This window comes from Scyliorhinus torazame, chromosome 21 (assembly GCF_047496885.1).
Source record: "Scyliorhinus torazame isolate Kashiwa2021f chromosome 21, sScyTor2.1, whole genome shotgun sequence".
Taxonomy (NCBI): Eukaryota; Metazoa; Chordata; class Chondrichthyes; order Carcharhiniformes; family Scyliorhinidae; genus Scyliorhinus; species Scyliorhinus torazame.
In genome coordinates, this window is record NC_092727.1 from 4,110,802 (window position 1) to 4,134,982 (window position 24,181).

The following is a 24,181-nucleotide window of genomic DNA, read 5'->3' on the forward strand; positions in this document are numbered from 1 at the left end:
TTTTGTTGGGCGAAGATATTAAATAATACGGAACAAAGGCAGGGGAGTGGGGTGGGAGATGGAATTCCTACCCTGCAGGAGGCAGCCTTTTGGCTCATTGAGTCTGCACCGACCCTGTGAAAGAGAACCCTACCTGGGCCCACTCCTCCACCCTTTCCTTGTAACCTCATCTAACCTGCACATCTTTGGACATTAAGGGGCAAGTTATCACGGCCAATCCACCTAGTCTGTGCATTTTTGGACTTGTGGGAGGAAAGCGGAGCACCCGGAGGAATCCCACGCCTGCTGCCCGAGTGTTCCCAGCATTTCAGGCCGTGTCCCGTAACGGCACTTTGCTGTTATTGGCTGATGCCAGCTCTTGGCAACTGAAGTACAAAAGGAGTTTCAAAGTTTCTCATCTTAGACTTGGAAACACCCACTCCCGCATCGCAATGACTCACATTGTTGCCCGTGGGCAGAAGCTGATGGCAATTATTCATTTTCTTGCCACTCCTAAGACTGCTGACACTTCACATCAGTAGGAGGTAAATGATAGATTCCTTACGCAAAGATGTAATAGTTAAGAAACTGAAAATTGAATAAATAGAAGTCAGCATGCTTTTCAAAAGGGAAGGTCATACTCGAGCAACTTATTAAAATCTCTGAAGTAATAACAGAAAGGGTAGATAAGGGCAAGGCAGTAGACCTCATATTTAAATTTTCAGAAGGCCTTTGAGAAAGTATCGCATTGTGACAGAGGTCAGAACATGTTCAGTCAAGAAACAAGCTGCAACAGAAAGGGTAGCGCAGCAAGCTACGAAACAGAAAACAAGGGGTAGAGGTTAAAGGCAGTTACTCAGACGAACAAATGGTGGCAAGTGGAATTTCATCAGGCTCAGCGCTGAGGTCACAGTGTTTACTATTTACATAAACATAGACTTGGAGAACGGAGAGGGGGACACAATAACAACCGGCATTTATATATATTTTTAATTCATTTTTATGTGATGTGGGCTTCAGCCAACATTTATTGCCCATCCCTAATTGCCCTCGAGAAGGTGGTGGTGAGCTGCCTTCTTGAACTTGCTGCAGTCCATGTAGTGTAGGTACACTCACTGTGCTGTCAGGGAGATCCAGGATTTTGACCCAGCAACAATGAAAGAACGGTGATATATTTGCAAGTCAGGATGGTGAGGGACTTGGAGGGGAATTTCCTAATGGTGGTGCTTCCATAATAATAATCTTTATTGTCACAAGTAGGCTTACAATAACACAGCAACACTGCAATGAAGAAGGGCGGCCTGGTGGCTCAGTGGTTAGCACTGCTGCCTCACGGCGCTGAGGGCCCGGGTTCAATCCCGGTCTCAGGTCACTGTCTGTGTGGAGTTTGCACATTCTGTTCGTGTCTGCGTGGGTTTCATCCCCACAATCCAATAGGTGGATTGGCCATGGTAAAAAAACATTTTTTTAAAAATTGCCCCTTAATTGGGAAAAAAATAAATAATTGGGTACTCTAAATTTAAAAAAAACACTGCAATGAAGTTACTTTGAAAATCCCCTAGCCGCCACATTCCGGCACCTCTCCAGAGGGAGAATTCAGAATGTCTAAATTACCTAATAGCACGTCTTTCAGGACTTGTGGGAGGAAAGCGGAGCACCCGGGAGGAAACCCACGCAGACACAGGGAGAACGTGCAGACTCCGCACAGTAACCCAAGCCGGGAATCAAACCTGGGACCCTGGCGCTGTGAAGCAACAGTGCTAACCACTGTGCCACCCTGTATCTGCTCCATGTATCTGCTGCCCTTATCCTTCTAGATGGTAGAGGTCGGGCTATCAAAGGAGGCTTGATGAGTTATTGTAGTCCATCTTGCAGATGGTGCACACGGCTGCTGCAGTGCATCGGTGGGTGGAGGGTTTGAATGTTTGTGGAAGGGGTGGCAATTAAGCGGGGCTGCTTTGTCCTGGATGGTGCCGATCGTCTGAATGTTGTTGGAGCTGCACGCATCCAGGCAAGTGGAGAGTATTCCTTGCACTCCTGACTTGTGCCTTGTAGATGGTGGACAGGCTTTGGGGAGTCACAAGTGAGTTACTAACCGCAGGATTCCCAGCCCCTGACCTGCTCTGATAGCCACAGTATTAATATTTTTTAAAATATAAATTTAGAGTACTCAATCATTTTTTTCCAATTAAGGGGCAATATAGAATGCCCGTCCACCTAACCAGCACATCTTTGGGTTGTGGGGGTGAGACCCACGCAGACATGGGGAGAATGTGCAAACTCCACACGGACAGTGACCCTGGGCCGGGATTCGAACCCGGGTCCTCAGCGCTGTACACAGTATTAATATGGCTCGTCCAGTTCAGTTTCTGGTCAATGGTAACCTCCAGGATGTTGATAGTGGAGTACTGAGCGATGGTAATGCCATTGAAGGTCAATGGGCGATGGTTAGATTCTCTCTTATTGGAGATGGTCATCGTCTGACAGTTGTGTGGTGTGAATGTAACTTGCCACTTGTCAGCCCAGAGTTGGATATATGACACTTTAATATCACCTGACATACAAAGGCACTTCACAGGGACATTCTGAAGGAAAATGTGACACCAAGCCAGTGAGGAGCTGTTCGGGTAAACAGCCCAAGCCTTGGTCAAAGAGATGGGTTTTAAGGAGCATCTTAATACAGGAAAGTGAGGGCAGCACGGTGGCGCAGTGGGTTAACATGCGGTGGGGCTGGTTTAGCACAGGGCTAAATCGCTGGCTTTGAAAGCAGACCAAGGCAAGCCAGCAGCACGGTTCAATTCCCATTCCAGCCTCCCCGAACAGGCGCCGGAATGTGGCGACTAGGGGCTTTTCACAGTAACTTCATTTGAAGCCTACTTCTGACAATAAGCGATTTTCATTTCATTTCATTTCAGATAGGGGGGCCCATTGAAAACATAAATCAGACATTTAACACTGAGGAGCTGCTGAATCCGGGGGGTGGGGGGAGTGGCAGATTAGCTTAAGTTAAACATAATAACATAATTGAGAATATTCTGGAAGCACTGATCAAAAAACATCAAGCTCGAGTTTTGAAAGTCTAGGAGGAAGGGTCAGCTGAGAGGAGTCACATCCCGATCCTCGGAAAGGATGTTTGGAATGGGAGATAATTTAACCCAGGCAGCGTGCAGTCAGATTGCACCATTTTCACCTCTCGCCTGTTGTTTTCCCTGTGAGAGTTCCCCCATTCTCTCCTCTGGGAGTTATTACACTCCCAATCCCCACAAGAGCTCGCCGCTCCCTCGGAGATTTCCTCGCGTTGACTCTTCCGTCTGGCTCCAGGGACCTTCTGGTGAGTCAGAAATGCTGACATGTTCTTCTCAATAAAAATGTATTTCTTACAAAATCAGTTTTTTAAAATCTGATTTATTTTATGAATGTCTGTATTATATAAACAAAGAAACAAGAGCAGCCTGTGGACAAAAAGGTGCAAAAAAAAATGTTTCAAATGATGGATGGACTGTGACAGTTAAATCTATCAGAGAGACACCATCCCGATAAATTCGCCATCCCTCCCGAGATCTCCATCCGATCCCCTCGAGACCCCTGAAACCCTTTCATCAGAACCCTTTCCTCATCAGAATCGGGAACTCTGCCCCAAGACCTCCCTGTGAAAAACTACCCCTGGAAGTAACCCCCCTCTCCACAACCGCAAATTAATATCTTCGACTGGGCTCAAAGCCCCTATCAGGACCCTCGGAAACAGTAGTAGCGTCGCCCAGATGGGCAGCTATCACAGGCTGGGAACGGAGCGGGATTTGGTGGGGTTGGGAGGTCAGCATGAGCTGCAATCCCCACCCCTTCCCAATCAAATCGGTCCATAATCCTGGGCCACTAATTCGCTGCATTGCAGAATTCGCTCTTGGGATCATATCCCACCACCTGGTCCAGATAAACCCGTGCATCGCACCCCCATCCTTGTGTGCACATTTGGGGGGGGGGGGGGGGAGGGCGATAACTGCTGACAATCAGGGCAATTCCCTATCCCAACTTGATCCAAAAATTAATCCAGGGATGTGAAATACTCTGAATGGCAATGAGCCCTTGGCATGACCTGCCAGTGCTCTGATACACAGCTCCCATGTCTGATCCATTAAACCATTTGTGATTGAAATGGAGGAAGGGGGGGGGGTGATTTAAGAGAACACTGAGGGACCAGGAGTAATAACGGTTGTACATGATTCACCCGCAAAGCCCCGATCGCAGGGACACCCTGACACACACCAACATTAACAGTGTTACCCTCGCCTGCAACCTGCAGCTGAACCATGGAGCGGGAACAAGGAGCGGGAACACGGGAGAGGGAACACGGGAGAGGGAACACGGGAGCGGGAACACGGGAGCGGGAACACGGGAGCGGGAACACGGGAGCGGGAACACGGGATAGGGAACACGGGAGAGGGAACACGGGAGAGGGAACACCGGAGCGGGAACACCGGAGCGGGACATGGACACATGGCACAGGCTGTTAGCTCTGGGGGGGACTTTAATGCTCCCAAACTGAAAGATAAACTTATCCTTCCGTGGTTCAACAGCCATCACACTGAAAGTGGTTCAACAACCAGATGTGACTGATGTGAGACTGCAGACTAACCACAAGTTAACCCTCAATTATCGGTTAACAAACAATCCCCCCACCCCCCCAACTCCAGTTGATCATGGGGGTGGATATAGGGTCATAATTTGAACTCAATGCTTGGACAATGTGGATCAGGCTGAACAGTGTAAACTGCAACAAGCAGCCAGATTGGGGGGGTTTGCTCAGGAGGGGTTGGAAGGAGGAGAGGACAAGGAAACTCCCACATCACAAAGCCCCAGCTCCAGGCTCCCTGCCCTGGTCACCACTTCCATCAGTGAATGGTTTGTGAAAGGCCCACACCGCTCCGTGTGGATCAGCTCAAAGAGTCAAACACCAGTAATCAGAGAACGCTAGACCCGAGTCACAGCTCACACACCAACATCCTCCCCCTCGACACCCAAAACAGCCCCATAACCCCCCCCCCCCCCCCGCTGCAAACTTGTGTCTCAATCCCCACGCCTGCCTCTACAAAGCAGGAACCAGCAGGGACGAGGTGACACCGACGCACATTCTGTTACCATGTCAGCACAGTTTCGCCAGGGCGGTGAGCCCATGATACAGAAAGCGGGTTAGGGAGCGGGGTGGAGCAGGGAACTCTGACCCCACAACTGGGGCCACTGCTGGGCCTGCATGTTAGATCTCTTTCCAACAGTGAAGCGTCTGCTTTGGACGAGGATCTCTGTGTTCCGCAATTTCCCTGTCACAGTTCTAGATGATTCTCCAGCGAAAACACAGAGTTACAGGAATCGTAAAAACAAATCACAGACCGAGGCAGAATATATACAGCAATAATAAAATCCCTTTGCACAACAGCATGTGAGGAAACCAAACGAGAGAGAGAGGGAGAGAGAGAGGGAGAGAGAGAGAGAGAGAGAAACAAAAAAATTAAATTGAAAACACAAATATCTGGAAGTCTTTCTGTCAAGCTCACTCTGTTAAAAAATATTTTTTCACATTTCCCCCCCACCCCGCCCCCGTCTTGGTATAAACTCTGTCTCCTCGGTTTCTGGCCTCACTTTTCGTAATAAAATTACTTTAATTCCGCCCCTTCCCACCGCCACTTTTCAACTTGCATAAATCTGAATTGTACGAAAAGACAAGAGGCTAGAACGGTAAGTTGGCAGTGTTTCCAGGTCCAGGGACAAAGGTGATGGGCGCATCTAAAGACATGCTCCTCTGTCTCAACTGCTGGGGGAACATGATGGTTTGGTGAGGTGTGGCTCCAAGTACACCCACCTGGGGAGGCAGCATGTGTCCTGCTTGTCCGTACATCTCTCCCGACAGCGAGAGGCTCCTCTGTTTGGCCAGAAGCATCATATTCTGCTGCTGTGGAGTCATGAGAACCTGATGAAGACTGTTTCCCATCATGCCGTGTTGAGCTGGCATGCCTGTCCTTCCCATTATGGAGCCAGGTACCTGGCCTGGATGGAAAATGTGCATATTCAGGCCCCTTTGCACCTGCTGCTGTCCTGGAAGATTGGATCTGTTGGAGGGAGCTTGCTCCAACATCATGCTCTGTAGGTTCATGAGGTGAGGATTGGAAGACGGAGCTTTCGATGGTTGAGAATCGCCCTTTGGGAAATACTGCAGAGTACTGCTAGGTCTCTCCGATGGAATGATGCGCGAGAGATTGAATTCTGGGATGCCGCTGGCTGAGGGCCTTATCACGTCCTGAAGTTCTGGATCGTTGAGAACTGAAGCCACTCCTGAGAGCTGGTAGCTGTCCACAGTCGATCGACTCGACACACCCTTGACCATCAGGTGTGGTGGAGGAGGGGGTTGTTGTTGCGGCTGCTGAGGGGGTCCTGATCCGGCAGGGACCCCGTGTGATGGGACTCCCTCATCGTGTGGCATGGCCATGCCTGGGGGGTACACTTGGTGCATCGCAGAGCCTGGGGACTGCAGGGCGTTGTGGGACTGGTGCTGCATCCGCTGGAGGATCATGGGGTTCTTAGGTAGCGTCTGGGGGCCGCCGCCAGGCATGGGGCCACACGGTTGCCCTAGGGGGTCCTGGGGGGGGTGCACCATCATGGGGCTTTGCACAGCCATTCCAGGACCATGCCCCTCGTGCATCGGGACATTGGGCCCCATCAGGCTGGGGGACGGCATCATGGAGGTTGGGGGTTCGTGCGACAGGGGCTGCCCCACCATGCTCATTGCCAGGGGGCTGTTGGCAGACCCCGATCCTGGCCCACTTTGTGACACCAGGTGCATCTGCGCATTCTGGTTCCCGCACAGACCTGCAGAGAAAATGGAAGAACTTTGAGTTTTAAACAATATCCCCTGTGCCAAGGATCTCCATAACATCTTGTATTTCTGTCCTGCCTCAAGAACAGTAACAATATTGTAAGGCAATTCAAGGAGTATTATTAAACAAAATCAACACTGAGCTAAATAAAGAGGATTTACGACACAGAGCTGGTGATTGGTGTCTATTTCATGGAAAGGTACTTAGCGGGGATTCCAGAGATGGAGGCTGTGCAGCTAAAGACACAGCCACCAATACGGGAAACATCAGAAAGATTTCAGAATTGAAGAACTCAGTCCTTTTTCAAAGACCAGACTCCATTCCATTGCCAAAGATTAAATATTTCTCCCTCAATCAATATCATGAAAAAAGAGATTATCTGGTCAACATCACACGGCCTGTGCCAACCTGGTGTGCACAAATTGGCGAGTGCGCTTCCCACAATACAAGAGTGACAACACTTCAAAACACAATCCACCAGCCATGGAGTGTCTTGCGGTGATGACAGATGCTCTGCGAATGCGATCTTTCTCAGCCTTGAGCTCACTCACCGGGGACACCCGTGGGTTGGATCATTGCCATCGATCGCTCCGGGATCAGCTCATCGTCGGAGGTGGCGATGGTTTTGATGGCATCGTGGTAAAGCGGGGTGGAGCTGGGCATGGCGTACTTGGACATCTGCGACATCATGAGCGACAGTGGGTTCTGGGAAGGCGTCGATTCGGGTGAATTGTAAGGCAGGGCGGGGCCAGGACGGGGTGCTGAGGCCAAGGGTCCTGAAGAGCAGAGAGTGAATAAAACACAGATACAACAACATTCACCACAAACAAACCCCAACAACTACATTAAAACAAAAAGCAGAAAACCAATGGACTGTCTCCAAAATCTGTGTATTTAATCACTTTGTTTTTCTTTATAAATTTAAAGTGCCCAATTCATTTTTGTTTTCAATTTAAGGGGCAATTTAGCGTGGCCAATCCCCCCACTCCGCACGTCTTTGTATTGTGGGGGCGAAAGCCACGCAGACACGGAGAGAATGTGCAAACTCCACACGGACAGTGACCCAGAGCCGGGATCGAACCCGGGTCCTCAGCGCCGTGAGGCAGCAGTGCTAACCACTGCGCCACCATGCTGCCCCAGTGTAATTATTCACATCCTTATTGTGAAATTACTGACTCTCACTGGGGTACGGGTCCCACACACACTGACTCTCACTGGGGTACGGGTCCAACACACACTGACTCTCACTGGGGTACGGGTCCCACACACACTGACTCTCACTGGGGTACGCGTACCACACACACTGACTCTCACTGGGGTACGCGTACCACACACACTGACTCTCACTGGGGTACGGGTTCCACACACACTGACTCTCACTGGGGTATGGGTCCCACAAACTGACTCTCACTGGGGTACGGGTTCCACACACACTGACTCTCACTGGGGTACGGGTTCCACACACACAGACTCTCACTGGGGTACGGGTCCCACACACACTGTCTCTCACTAGGGTACGGGTTCCACACACACTGACTCTCACTGGGGTACGGGTCCCACACACACTGTCTCTCACTGGGGTACGGGTTCCACACACACTGACTCTCACTGGGGTACGGGTCCCACACACACTGACTCTCACTGGGGTACGGGTTCCACACACACAGACTCTCACTGGGGTACGGGTCCCACACACACTGTCTCTCACTGGGGTACGGGTTCCACACACACTGACTCTCACTGGGGTACGGGTTCCCCACACACACTGACTCTCACTGGGATAAGGGTTCCACACACACTGACTCTCACTGGGGTACGGGTCCCACACACACTGACTCTCACTGGGGTAAGGGTTCCCCACACACACTGACTCTCACTGGGATAGGGGTCCCACACACACTGACTCTCACTGGGGTACGGGTTCCACACACACTGACTCTCACTGGGGTACGGATTCCACACACACCGACTCTCACTGGGGTATGGGTCCCACACACACTGACTCTCACTGGGGTACGGGTTACACACACACTGACTCTCACTGGGGTACGGGTTAAACACACACTGACTCTCACTGGGGTACGGGTCCCACACACACTGACTCTCACTGGGGTACGGGTCCCACACACACTGACTCCCACTGGGGTACGGGTTCCACACACACTGACTCTCACTGGGGTACGGGTCCCACACACACTGACTCTCACTGGGTACGGGTCCCACACAAACTGACTCTCACTGGGGTACGGGTCCCACACACACTGACTCTCACTGGGGTACGGGTTCCACACACACTGACTCTCACTGGGGTACGGGTCCCACACAAACTGACTCTCACAGGGGTACGGGTCCCACACACACTGCCTCTCACTGGGGTACGGGTCCCACACACACTGACTCTCACTGGGATACGGGTCCCACATACACTGCCTCTCACTGGGGGAAGGATCCCACACACACTGACTCTCACTGGGGTACGGGTCGCACACACACTGACTCTCACTGGGGTACGGGTCCCACACTCACTGACTCTCACTGGGGTATGGGTCCCACACACTGACTCTCACTGGGATACAAGTTCCACACACACTGACTCTCACTGGGGTACGGGTTCCACACACACTGACTCTCACTGGGATACGGGTCCCACATACACTGCCTCCGGGTCCCACACACACTGACTCTCACTGGGATACGGGTTCCACACACATTGACTCTCACTGGGGTACGGGTCTCACACACACTGACTCTCGCTGGGGTACAGTTCCATACACACCGACTCTCACTGGGGTACGAGTCCCACACACACTGACTCTCACTGGGGTATGGGTCTCACACACACTGACTCTCACTGGGGTACGGGTCCCACACACACTGACTCTCACTGGGGTACGGGTTCCACACATACTGACTCTCACTGGGGTACGGGTTCCACACTCACTGACTCTCACTGGGGTATGGGTCCCACACACTGACTCTCACTGGGGTACGGGTTCCACACAAACAGACTCTCACTGGGGTACGGGTCCCACACACACTGACGCTCACTGGGGTACGGGTCCCACACACACTGACTCTCACTGGGGTACGGGTCCCACACAAACTGACTCTCACTGGGGTACGGGTCCCACACAAACTGATTCTCACTGGGGTACGGGTCCCACACACACTGACTCTCACTGGGGTACGGGTTACACACACACGGACTCTCACTGGGGTACGGGTTCCACACACACTGACTATCACTGGGGTACGGGTCCCACACACACTGACTCTCACTGGGGTACGGGTCCCACACACACTGACTCTCACTGGGGTACGGGTCCCACACACACTGACTCTCACTGGGGTACGGGTCCCACACACACTGACTCTCACTGGGGTACGGGTCCCACACACACTGACTCTCACTGGGGTACGGGTCCGACACACACTGACTCTCACTGGGGTACGGGTCCCACACACTGACTCTCACTGGGATACAAGTTCCACACACACTGACTCTCACTGGGGTACGGGACCCACACACACTGACTCTCACTGGGGTACGGGTCCCACACACACTGACTCTCACTGGCATACGGGTCCCACATACACTGCCTCTCACTGGGGGAAGGATCCCACGCACACTGACTTTCACTGGGGTACGGGTCCCACATACACTGACTCTCACTGGGATACGGGTCCCACACACACTGACTCTCACTGGGGTACGGGTCCCACACACACTGACTCTCACTGGGGTACGGGTCCCACACACACTGACTCTCACTGGGGTACGGGTCCCACACACACTGACTCTCACTGGGGTACGGGTTCCACACACACCGGCTCTCACTGGGATACGGATCCCACATACACTGCCTCCGGCTCCCACACACACTGACTCTCACTGGGATACGGGTCCCACATATACTGCCTCTCACTGGGGGAAGGATCCCACACACACCGACTCTCACTGGGGTACGGGTCCCACACACAGTGACTCTCACTGGGGTACGGGTCCCACACTCACTGACTCTCACTGGGGTATGGGTCCCACACACACCGACTCTCACTGGGGTACGGGTCTCACACACACTGACTCTCACTGGGGTATGGGTCCCACACACACTGACTCTCACTGGGGTACGGGTCTCACACACACTGACTCTCACTGGAGTACGGGTTCCGCACACACTGCCTCTCACTGGGGTACGGGTCCCACACACACTGACTCTCACTGGGGTACGGGTCCCACACACACTGACTCTCACTGGGGTACGGGTTACACACACACTGACTCTCACTGGGGTACGGGTTAAACACACACTGACTCTCACTGGGGTACGGGTCCCACACACACTGACTCTCACTGGGGTACGGGTCCCACACACACTGACTCCCACTGGGGTACGGGTTCCACACACACTGACTCTCACTGGGGTACGGGTCCCACACACACTGACTCTCACTGGGTACGGGTCCCACACAAACTGACTCTCACTGGGGTACGGGTCCCACACACACTGACTCTCACTGGGGTACGGGTCCCACATACACTGCCTCCGGGTCCCACACACACTGACTCTCACTGGGATACGAGTATGGATGGGGTTGGGGAGGGATGGGGGTTGGGGGGGACGGGGGTTGGGGGGGACGGGGGTTGGGGGGGATGGGTTGGGGGCGTCAAGGGGGGGACAGGGGTTGGGGGGCGTCGAGGGGGACGGGGACGGGGGTTGGGGGGGGACGGGAGTTGGGGGGGGTGGGGTTTGGGGGGCATTGAGGGGGGACGGGGGTTTGGGGGGGGACGGGGGTTTGGGGGGGGACGGGGGTTTGGGGGGGGACGGGGGTTTGGGGGGGACGGGGGTTGGGGGGGACGGGGGTTGGGGGGGACGGGGGTTGGGGGGACGGGGGTTGGGGGGACGGGGAGGATGGGGGTTGGGGGGGGATGGGGCTTGGGTGGCATTGAGGGGGGACAGAGGTTTGGGGGGGACGGGCGTTGGGGGGGACGGGCGTTGGGGGGACGGGCGTTGGGGGGACGGGCGTTGGGGGGACGGGCGTTGGGGGGGACGGGCGTTGGGGGGGACGGGCGTTGGGGGGGACGGGCGTTGGGGGGGACGGGCGTTGGGGGGGACGGGCGTTGGGGGGGACGGGCGTTGGGGGGGACGGGCGTTGGGGGGGACGGGCGTTGGGGGGGACGGGCGTTGGGGGGGACGGGCGTTGGGGGGGACGGGCGTTGGGGGGGACGGGCGTTGGGGGGGACGGGCGTTGGGGGGGACGGGCGTTGGGGGGGACGGGCGTTGGGGGGGACGGGCGTTGGGGGGGACGGGCGTTGGGGGGGACGGGCGTTGGGGGGGACGGGCGTTGGGGGGGACGGGCGTTGGGGGGACGGGCGTTGGGGGGACGAGCGTTGGGGGGGGACGGGCGTTGGGGGGGGACGGGCGTTGGGGGGGGACGGGCGTTGGGGGGGACGGGCGTTGGGGGGGACGGGCGTTGGGGGGGGATGGGGTTGGGGAGGGATGGGGGTTGGGGGGGACGGGGGTTGGGGGGGACGGGGGTTGGGGGGGACGGGGGTTGGGGGGGATGGGTTGGGGGCGTCAAGGGGGGGACAGGGGTTGGGGGGCGTCGAGGGGGACGGGGACGGGGGGACGGGGACGGGGGACGGGGGTTGGGGGGGGGACGGGAGTTGGGGGGGACGGGAGTTGGGGGGGACGGGCGTTGGGGGGGGACGGGCGTTGGGGGGGACGGGCGTTGGGGGGACGGGCGTTGGGGGGGACGGGGCGTTGGGGGGGACGGGCGTTGGGGGGACGGGCGTTGGGGGGACGGGCGTTGGGGGGACGGGCGTTGGGGGGACGGGCGTTGGGGGGACGGGCGTTGGGGGGGACGGGCGTTGGGGGGGACGGGCGTTGGGGGGGACGGGCGTTGGGGGGGACGGGCGTTGGGGGGGACGGGCGTTGGGGGGGACGGGCGTTGGGGGGGACGGGCGTTGGGGGGACGGGCGTTGGGGACGGCGTGGGGGACGGGCGTTGGGGGGACGGGCGTTGGGGGGACGGGCGTTGGGGGGGACGGGCGTTGGGGGGGACGGGCGTTGGGGGGGACGGGCGTTGGGGGGACGGGCGTTGGGGGGGACGGGCGTTGGGGGGGGACGGGCGTTGGGGGGGACGGGCGTTGGGGGGGACGGGCGTTGGGGGGGACGGGCGTTGGGGGGGACGGGCGTTGGGGGGGACGGGCGTTGGGGGGGACGGGCGTTGGGGGGGGACGGGCGTTGGGGGGACGGGCGTTGGGGGGACGGGCGTTGGGGGGGACGGGCGTTGGGGGGGGACGGGCGTTGGGGGGGACGGGCGTTGGGGGGGGACGGGCGTTGGGGGGGACGGGCGTTGGGGGGACGGGCGTTGGGGGGGGACGGGCGTTGGGGGGGACGGGCGTTGGGGGGGACGGGCGTTGGGGGGGACGGGCGTTGGGGGGGACGGGCGTTGGGGGGGACGGGCGTTGGGGGGACGGGCGTTGGGGGGGACGGGCGTTGGGGGGGACGGGCGTTGGGGGGGACGGGCGTTGGGGGGGACGGGCGTTGGGGGGGACGGGCGTTGGGGGGACGGGCGTTGGGGGGGACGGGCGTTGGGGGGGGACGGGCGTTGGGGGGGACGGGCCGTTGGGGGGGACGGGCGTTGGGGGGGACGGGCGTTGGGGGGGACGGGCGTTGGGGGGGACGGGCGTTGGGGGGGGACGGGCGTTGGGGGGGACGGGCGTTGGGGGGGACGGGCGTTGGGGGGGACGGGCGTTGGGGGGGACGGGCGTTGGGGGGGACGGGCGTTGGGGGGGACGGGCGTTGGGGGGACGGGCGTTGGGGGGGACGGGCGTTGGGGGGGACGGGCGTTGGGGGGGACGGGCGTTGGGGGGGGACGGGCGTTGGGGGGGACGGGCGTTGGGGGACGGGCGTTGGGGGGACGGGCGTTGGGGGGGACGGGCGTTGGGGGGGACGGGCGTTGGGGGGGACGGGCGTTGGGGGGGACGGGCATTGGGGGGGGACGGGCGTTGGGGGGGACGGGCGTTGGGGGGGGGACGGGCGTTGGGGGGGGGACGGGCGTTGGGGGGGACGGGCGTTGGGGGGGACGGGCGTTGGGGGGGGACGGGCGTTGGGGGGGACGGGCGTTGGGGGGGACGGGCGTTGGGGGATGGGGGGGACGGGCGTTGGGGGATGGGGGGGACGGGGGTTGGGGGAGACGGGGGTTGAGGTGGGGGGGTTGGTTGAGGTGGGGGGGTTGGTTGGGGTTGGGGGCGTTGGGGGGGGGACGGGGGCGTTGGGAGGGACGGAGGTTGGGGGGGTGGGGGGGGGGGTTAGGGTGTTCTGAATCAGCCAATTAAAAAAAGTCTCTAACTAAGGGATCTCTGGGGCATTCCCGTGAAGAGAGGATGGGGGCGGGGCTGAAATAAATCCCTGCTTCCCCCTGGAACCCAACTTGTCAGCGAGGGGGCTGGTCAGCGAGGGGCTGGTCAGCGAGGGGCTGGTCAGCGAGGGGCTGGTCAGCGAGGGGCTGGTCAGCGAGGGGCTGGTCAGCGAGGGGCTGGTCAGCGAGGGGCTGGTCAGCGAGGGGCTGGTCAGCGAGGGGATGTGAATCTCAATTGCAGCTGCACGGTTGGAACTCAACATCTTTAGTGGGGGGGCAGCACCATCTAGTGGACACAGCTGTAAACTCACATCAAAAACCTACTCACCCACAGAAATGGTCTGTATCTGTGACCACCCCTACCCACACATCCCCCACACCCACACATCACCCACCCCCACACACACATCCCCCACCCCCACACACGTCCCCCACACACGTCCCCCACCCCCACACACGTCCCCCCACCCCCACACACGTCCCCCACCCCCACACACATCCCCCACCCACACACATCCCCACACACCCACACACATCTCCCACCCCCACACGCACCCCCCCACCCGCACATACACCCCCCACACACTTATACCCCCCCACACAATCCACCCTGACACACACACACATACACCCCCCCCCCACACACACACACACATAGGCCCCACACGCAGATACACCCCCCCACATGCATATGCACCCCCCCCCCCGCACACACACAGACCCCACTCTGTCAGTCCATCCGGGGACCACCGACTTCACAATGGGAATCACAACAGGATCTGATGGGGGTTGATGTTCCTATTTGTGAGGAAGTGAAAGCCAGGGACTATAGATGTCAACGGTAATTATCAAATCCACCAGGGAACTCCCAGCAAACATAGAAACAGGTTCGAGGGTTGAATGGCCCTTTGTACGAAAGACTTCACATCTTTAAAACATGGAGGGGGAGTGAAATCATTTGACAAAATGAAGAAACTCTTCGCCTGGCCTCAGACCTGAGTGAACTCTGTGCCATGTTCACACATCCTGCCGGGCACTGATTGTATTTCAGATTTCCGGTGCCTGCAGTTTTGTGTGTTATGCTTTGATATAAAACTCTTGACGACATTTAATCTCTGGGAGGTGCAGCTCACTCAGTGATACAGTCCCCCCCGTTTCCTTACCTTGTTCGATGTTTCCCATAGGGGCAGACGAGCTCAGGCCCATTCCCTGTTTGCCCTGGCTGATTACAGGGCTTGGGAGGGTGGTCTTCGGTGACGAGGTCCATCCAGGGGAAGCGACGGACATGGAGGGCGATTTGAGTCGGCTGGGCGAGCTGGCCGGAGAGCGGACAGGAAGCGAGGAGCTCATGACCTGGGGAGACTTGATGGGAGCGGAGGCAGTGGCGGAGGTTAAACTCACCAACTGAGACGGTGTCTGCGGGGATTTGAGATTGGCCGAAGGAGAGTTGACCAGAGGCGAGTGAACCTGGCTGATGGTCGGTGACTTGAGGTGACCCATTCCAGGAGAGTTCATCTGACTGATGTTGATGGTGAGGTCCGAGGGCCTGCGGCCTAGTCCTCTCGGTGCCCCTGGAAGCATACTACTCACGTTACCGTGGTTACTGGATTGGTTGGCAGTCGGAGCCATTTGCATGTGACTCAATCTGGCTGTGCCACTCATGCTAGTTATTGGCATCGGTCCTTGCTCAGGACTAAACATCTCCCCAGGATTCCCCATGTTACTCACTTCCTGAGACATACTTGAATATTGTACCTGACCACCTGGAAAACCCTGCTGTCCGTGATTTGGGAATTGTGACTGCGGCAACATTTTCTGAGGGTCGCCCATCATCACGTTGCCGTTCTGCGCTCGGACTCGCGCCATCTCTTCCGCGGTCAATACCTGGTGTGACATCATTTCCTGTGCCCTCATTTTCTGTGACATCATCATCTGTTGCTGGGGTGTCATCTGGACATTGAGATTCATGTTCATGTTCATATTGACATTCATGTTCATATTGACATTTCCAGGACCCATTGATGAGTCCATATCACGCATGGGTCCGGTCTGTCCTAAGGGGGGACTCAACATACCCCTTGACCCAACAAAGTCCAACCCCATTGGGTTTGCACTGACATTATCTCCGGGCAACTGTCCAGGAAACATTCCTGGCTCCATCTGCCGCTGGGCCTGTATCATTCTCTCCATCTCCATCCCCTGGGGCACTCCACCCATGGTGTTGGTGTTGTTCATGCCCAGTGGCCGCTGCAGTCCGATCGACCTCTTTTCCATTAACTGCTGCCTCAACAACTCTTCCCTGGTCCGTGGGTTGATAAACCTCTCGGGATCTCCCTGGCCAGGATGAAAGGGCATTCCGCCCGGAGGGAAGTTCCCTCCGCCAGCCATGGGAGACACGTCGTCGGGCCACGCCATGCCAGGCCGCACGGGTCTCTGCATCGGATTCATCGTCCCCAGAGCCTCCATTGGGATGTTCGAAATTCCTCCATATCCGCTGACCCTCTGCATTTGATTGGTGGGAAACCGGGGTCCAGAGAAAGGAGCAGTTCCCCGAGGCTGCATCGACTCGGACACCTCGATGGGCCCAGTGAAGCGGTTCCCCAATCCTGATGGCCACTGGTCTCCAGTCTTGCTGTGATAGGGAGGAGGTGGCCCTCGAACCATCATCCCCCCCATTGGTCTCTGCATCATTATTTCTTGCATCGTCCTTTGCTGAACCACAGCTTGCTCCTGCTTTCTCCTTTTCTCCTCATAGAAATCTTCTTGTAGCTTCCTCCAGGCGATCTGTTCTGGAGTCAGGTTTTCCTGATTCGCCTGGCTCATCATCATCCCCACTTGCTGTCCCATTGGCTCACGTTGCATAATCTCCTGGTGATGCAGTGCCTCGTGCTCCAGATTTGCCCCCTCGACTCCGGCCAGAGTCTGTGCCTGGGACATCATCGACTGCAAGGGCTCCTCCACTTTCTTCATCATCTGCTGTGCGTCCCCTGCTCCATTTGGACCACAATTACCCTTCATGGAAAACTCGGTCTCGCTGCTCCGTAACAGGAGCCTTTCAATGTCTCTCAGAGTCTGTAAGGAACGTTCTCTATGTTCCAACTGCTCTTTGGACAACCCCTCAGTGTTGGGGGTGAAGGTTCATGACCAGTGGACCAGTCCCATTTGGATTAACGGCCTCGGTGCTGCCGCCACCCAGCGGATCGCCCGGTATCGGGTTGCCAGCTGCGTTGCTGAGGTTGGCGTGATTGTTGCCCGGCTGGGTACCAGCTCCACCGTTACCCTCCATCGATTTGGGGCTGAGGTCCGAGTGCATGGGTTCAGATGACCCTTCCTGTGGCAGTGAAGTTGGGGGTTGTCGGCCTTGCTGCGGTCCCTGGGGCTGGGGCGTGCGGGCTGGAGGTGTGTTCAGAGACAGCTGCTCTTGAAGTCCAGCTCCTTTCTGAAGAGCCACAGAAGCCTGGTGATTAGAGTGAAAGAGGAAATTATTTCCCAATCTCAGCACCGCATTTCTAACCATCCCCCGCTCCTAACCATCCCCGCCCCAAACCATCCCCCGCCCCAAACCATCCCCCGCTCCAAACCATCCCCCGCTCCAAACCATCCCCCGCTCCAAACCATCCCCCGCTCCTAACCATCCCCCGCTCCTAACCATCCCCCGCTCCTAACCATCCCCCCGCTCCTAACCATCCCCCCCGCGTCCTAACCATCCCCCGCTCCTAACCATCCCCCGCTCCGAACCATCCCCCCGCTCCGAACCATCCCCCGCTCCTAACCATCCCCCGCTCCGAACCATCCCCCGCTCCGAACCATCCCCCGCTCCGAACCATCCCCCGCTCCTAACCATCCCCCGCTCCTAACCATCCCCCGCTCCTAACCATCCCCCCGCTCCAAACCATCCCCCGCTCCTAACCATCCCCCGCTCCTAACCATCCCCCGCTCCTAACCATCCCCCGCTCCTAACCATCCCCCGCTCCTAACCATCCCCCGCTCCTAACCATCCCGTTCACTCCTCCTCAGACCCACAGATGATAAAGCCTCCGGTTAATATTCTATGACTGTAGCGAGTGCAAGGGGCACCAAAATTGACTATAATTTTTAAAAAACTCGTTCCTGGGCCAGCTTTTGCTCCCCATCCCTAATTGCCCTCGAACGGAGTGTCTCGCTTGGCCAGTTCAGAGGGGGACCGTTAAGGAGTCACATGTAGGCCACACTGGGTAAGGACGGCAGATTTCCTTCCCTGAAGGTCATTAGTGACCCAGGTGGGGGTTTTACAACAACCGACAATGGTTTCATGGTCATCATTGGACTTACAATCCCAGAATTTTATTGAATTCAGATTTACCACCTGTGCTGATGGGATTGGAACCCCGGGACCCCAGGCCATTCCCCTGGGTCTCTGGATTACTAGCCCAGTGACAATACACTGTGCCATCGCCTCCCCGTTCATATCCATTTGGGCAGCACGGTAACACAGTGGTTAGCACTGTGGCTTCACAGTGCCAGGGTCCCAGGTTCGATTCCCGGCTTGGGTCACTGTCTGTGCGGAGTCTGCACATCCTCCCCGTGTCTGCGTGGGTTTCCTCCGGTGTGCTCCGGTTTCCTCCCACAGTCCAAAGATGTGTGGGTTAGGTGGACTGGCCGTGATAAATTGCCCTTAGTGTCCAAAAGGTTAGGAGGGGTTACTGGGATAGGGTGGAAGTGAGGGCTTAAGTGGGTCGGTGCAGACTCGATGGGCCGAATGGCCTCCTTCTGTACTGTATGTTTTTTAACCATTCTCCATTGCAACGTGGTCCAATATGGATTGCTTGCGAGAAATGGAGGCCAGGAGAAAAATACAAATCCACTCAGTGTATGAGTTTCAACTCTGATATCGGGCAATCATTTTAATCCATTTTAAACAGGGGAAGAAGTGAGTTTCCAATTATTGAGTGGATTTATTAATGGTTTAAGCCTCTGTCTCTCGGCAATGTTGAATTAATTCACTGATCGCCTTCATTGGAAAGTTCAATTATTTTAGTAACTGGGTCCAGCCAGACTCATAACGTTTGTGTCAAAATCCTGGCACTCCCTGCCTAACTGCACAGTGGTGTGTACCCACACGGTTCAGCACCACCTCCTCAAGGGCAATTAGGGTCTGGACAATAAATGCTGACCTAGCCAGCAACGCCCTCATTTTGTGAAAAACTAAATGTTAAAAATGCAGGACCTCAGAACTTCACCTCCAATTCACTGGGCCCCACAGAGTCAGGGCAAAGGCAGCAGGACAAGAGAGGACCCATTTGTTCTGAGTGATGTTGTTTGAGGGAGGAGCAGAACTCTCTCTTCAACACGTCACACCCAGAGAGCGCACCTCTGACAGTGCAGCACCTCTGACAGTGCAGCCCCTCTGACAGTGCGGCCCCTCTGACAGTGCGGCCCCTCTGACAGTGCAGCCCCTCTGACAGTGCAGCACCTTGTCAGTGATGCACATGGGAGCACCGGCTGGATTCTGTGCCGAGGTTTCTGGTGGGACTTCAAAGCACAACGTTCTGAGAGCCCCGACTGCAATCTATTGATATTCAATATTGAAAACAGGAGCTTAATAGCTCAGAACCCTTCAGTGCTCATGGGTTAAAGCCCAATGTTCTGGGGGGAGGGGGAGGGGGGGGGGGACATATTCCTCTTAAAGCTAACTCTGAGTTAATGGGGTGAGAACCGTTCAGCAGTTCCTGGCGGGTGGAGGGGCGAATGGAATCTCTTTGCAGTGAACAGCAATAACACCAACCCTCAGGATCAAATAAACCCACCTCCCAACTCAAACCCTCTTCCATATCACAGTCCTCAAAGCAAAACACCCCTCTCCCCCAACCACAGGGTCATTCTCGGTGGCTGCTACCCGCCCCCCCCAGAGCGTGGGCACCAAGGGCCACACAGTGGCCTCTCTCCTCTGCTGTCCAGCTGTGTGGGGCCCACATTGGCTGGATACACTGGGAAGGGAAAATGTGCCTTGCCGTCGCACAGTTGGCCATTTTGAACTCGGGAGCAATAGATTTTTGTTGGGAGGTGGGTAGCGATGACCGTGGAATGAAGGAGGGTAAATGCAGATCTGCCACGATCTAACTGGATCGGGGTAGCAGGCAGGCGGGGCAGAATGGCCTCCTGCTGTCCCCAGGTGAGGCTCTGCCTGGTCGTGCTGTGGTGAAGCTTTCCTTGGGATTTTGTTCCATGTTTGAGGTGTTGGATAAAAACAAATTCCTGTTGGATTGTCACTCACCTTCTGATCATACACCTGTTCGAGTTTTGTGCGAGGCACGTTGTGCGTGTGATAGGCCACAATAGAGTCTGCTCGGCCCTGGATTACAGCTTCTGCAGCCCTGTAATTAACACAAAACGCAATCAAAGCAGCACTTCAATGTAACTCGAGCCCCTTTCAAACACAGGATCGCCCCACCCAGAATCTCCAGCCAATCTCCAAACTCTTTCACTCCCATGGCCCACCCACAACCCAAAACCCCAAAACATTTATTCAGAAAGTGCAGAGTTAAGGATAAGTTAAGGATAATTTCTCCAGGGTCACAGGGAGAAGAGGACTTCGTACCTAGAGATAAGACCCACAGCCGGCAGGGTGACCCCACCTCTCTTCACCATGTTTCCAAACCCTTGGAGATTTTCCGTGCTGCCATCTCCCTCAGCTGTAAATCCCACGGCCCGTGGGAGCGAGTCCCACATTCTCCCCCACTCCCTGTGCGAGCGAGTCCCACATTCTCCTCACTCCCCGTGGGAGCGAGTCCCACATTCTCCCCACTCCCCGTGGGAGCGAGTCCTACATTCTCCCCACTCCCCGTGGGAGCGAGTCCCACATTCTCCCCACTCCCCGTGGGAGCGAGTCCCACATTCTCCCCACTCCCCGTGGGAGCGAGTCCTACATTCTCCCCACTCCCCGTGGGAGCGAGTCCCACATTCTCCCCACTCCCCGTGGGAGCGAGTCCCACATTCTCCCCACTCCCTGTGGGAGCTAGTCCCACATTCTCCCCACTTCCCGTGGGAGCGAGTCCCACATTCTCTCCACTCCCTGTGGGGGCGAGTCCCACATTCTCCCCACTCCCTGTGGGGGCGAGTCCCACATTCTCCCCACTTCCCGTGGGAGCGAGTCCCACATTCTCCCCACTCCCCGTGGGAGCGAGTCCCACATTGTCCCCACTCCCCGTGGGAGCGAGTCCCACATTCTCCCCACTCCCCGTGGGAGCGAGTCCCACATTCTCCCCCACTCCCTGTGCGAGCGAGTCCCACATTCTCCCCCACTCCCCGTGGGAGCGAGTCCCACATTCTCCCCCACTTCCTTGTGGGAGCGAGTCCCACATTCTCCCCCACTCCCCGTGGGAGCGAGTCCCACATTCTCCCCACTCCCCTGTGGGAGCGAGTCCCACATTCTCCCCACTCCCTGTGGGAGCGAGTCCCACATTCTCCCCACTCCCTGTGGGAGCGAGTCCCACATTCTCCCCCACTCCCCGTGGGAACGAGTCCCACATTCTCCCCCACTCCCCGTGGGACGAGTCCCACATTCTCCCCATTCCCTGTGGGAGTGAGTCCCACTCCCTTTGGGAGCGAGTCCCACATTCTCCCCCACTCCCCGTGGGAGTGAGTCCCACATTGTCCCCCATTCCCCGTGGGAGCGAGACCCACATTCTCCCCACCTCCCCGTGGGAGCGGGTCCCACATTCTCCCCACTCCCCCGTGGGAGTGAGTCCCACATTCTCCCCACTCCCTGTGGGAGCGAGTCACACATTCTCCCCACTCCCCGTGGGAGCGAGACCCACATTCTCCCCACTCCCCGTGGGAGCGAGTCCCACATTGTCCCCACTCCCCGTGGGAGTGAGTCCCACATTCTCCCCACTCCCCGTGGGAGCGAGTCCCACATTCTCCCCATTCCCTGTGGGAGTGAGTCCCACTCCCTTTGGGAGCGAGTCCCACATTCTCCCCACTCCCCGTGGGAGTGAGTCCCACATTGTCCCCACTCCCCCTGGGAGCGAGTCCCACATTCTCCCCACTCCCCGTGGGAGTGAGTCCCACATTCTCCCCACTCCCTGTGGGAGCGAGTCCCACATTCTCCCCGCTCCCCTGTGGGAGCGAGTCCCACATTCTCCCCCATTCCCCGTGGGAGCGAGACCCACATTCTCCCCACTCCCCGTGGGAGCGGGTCCCACATTCTCCCCACTCCCCGTGGGAGTGAGTCCCACATTCTCCCCACTCCCTGTGGGAGCGAGTCACACATTCTCCCCACTCCCCGTGGGAGCGAGACCCACATTCTCCCCACTCCCCGTGGGAGCGAGTCCCACATTGTCCCCACTCCCCGTGGGAGTGAGTCCCACATTCTCCCCCACTCCCCATGGGAGTGAGTCCCACATTCTCCCCACTCCCTGTGGGAACGAGGCCCACATTGTCCCCGCTCTCTGGGTAAAGAAGTTTCTCCTGAATTCCCCATTGGATTTATTATTTAAATTGATTTCCCACAAGTGGGAACATTATCCCTGTCGTAATCTTAAAGATCATCAGCTTCCTTCAGCCATCTCTTTCTTAGACGGAAAACCCTCCCTCCTTCGCCATCTCTGCACTTGTTTAAAATCCTTTACATCTCAAACCGCCTCCAGCTCTGACAAAAGTTGCCAATCTGGAAGTCTTGTTCCCTCGACAGACGAATACACGCGCCGAGCATTTTCTAGTTTTACTCACATGTTGGCCAGGTTAGTTGTGAAGACGTAAACAAACTGGGAGGGTGGTTTGCTGGGGTTCCTCTGAATGCCGCTCTCTGTCCGCAAGCAGGACCCCCCCGACTGGATTGTGCGGGACGCTGGGCGGAACATTGTCAGTGACCGCCGGGAGAGGGTTCGAACCGGGGGAAAGTTGAACAGACGCTGAAAGTGCAGACTCAACAACATTACAATCTGCAGAGAGAAAACACACACAGTCCCCATCAGTGAGAGTCTGATGAGGTTTCTGAACACTTACTACCCCCCTCCCCCCCACCAACAGGCCAGGGGGAGGGGGGGGGGGGAGAGAGAGAGAGAGAGAGGCAGTGTGGAAAGGAAAGAGAGGAGACGGGGGAGGCAGAGCGAGACAGGCGGAGAGATACACACACACAAGCAGAGAGAGAGACACACACACAGGCAGAGAGAGAGACACACACACAGGCAGAGAGAGAGACACACACACAGGCAGAGAGAGAGAGACACACACACACAGGCGGAGAGAGAGACACACACACAGGCAGAGAGAGAGACACACACACAGGCAGAGAGAGAGACACACACACAGGCAGAGAGAGAGACACACACACAGGCAGAGAGAGAGACACACACAGGCAGAGAGAGAGACACACACACAGGTAGAGAGAGACACACACACAGGCAGAGAGAGACACACACACACAGGCAGAGAGAGAGAGACACACACACAGGTAGAGAGAGACACACACACAGGCAGAGAGAGAGAGACACACACACAGGCAGAGAGAGAGACACACACACAGGCAGAGAGAGAGACACACACACAGGGAGAGAGAGAGACACACACACAGGCGGAGAGAGACACACACACAGGCGGAGAGAGACACACACAGGCGGAGAGAGAGACACACACAGGCGGAGAGAGACACACACACAGGCGGAGAGAGACACACACACAGGCGGAGAGAGACACACACACAGGCGGAGAGAGACACACACACAGGCGGAGAGAGACACACACACAGGCAGAGAGAGAGACACACACAGGCGGAGAGAGACACACACAGGCGGAGAGAGACACACACACAGGCGGAGAGAGACAGGCGGAAGAGCGAGACACGCGCACAGGCGGAGAGAGGGACACACACTTACAGGCGGAAAGAGCGAGATACACACACAGGCGGAGAGAGAGACACACAGGCGGAGAGAGAGGACACACAGGCGGAAAGAGAGACACACAGGCGGAAAGAGAGACACACAGTCGGAG

General features: G+C 57.1%; 1 protein-coding gene across 1 annotated transcript in view; it reads right to left on the minus strand.

The window, feature by feature from the left end:
- Positions 1-3,351: 3,351 nt before the first annotated feature.
- The window catches only part of bcl9l (bcl9 like), a 24,396-nt gene continuing 3,566 nt past the window's right edge, over positions 3,352-24,181 (minus strand). Inside the window, 6 exon segments of the mRNA XM_072487741.1 lie at positions 3,352-6,837; positions 7,397-7,621; positions 15,376-17,341; positions 17,343-17,669; positions 20,466-20,565; positions 22,922-23,133. Of these exon segments, the coding sequence (XP_072343842.1) occupies positions 5,702-6,837; positions 7,397-7,621; positions 15,376-17,341; positions 17,343-17,669; positions 20,466-20,565; positions 22,922-23,133 (3,966 nt within the window). The 3' untranslated portion in view covers positions 3,352-5,701.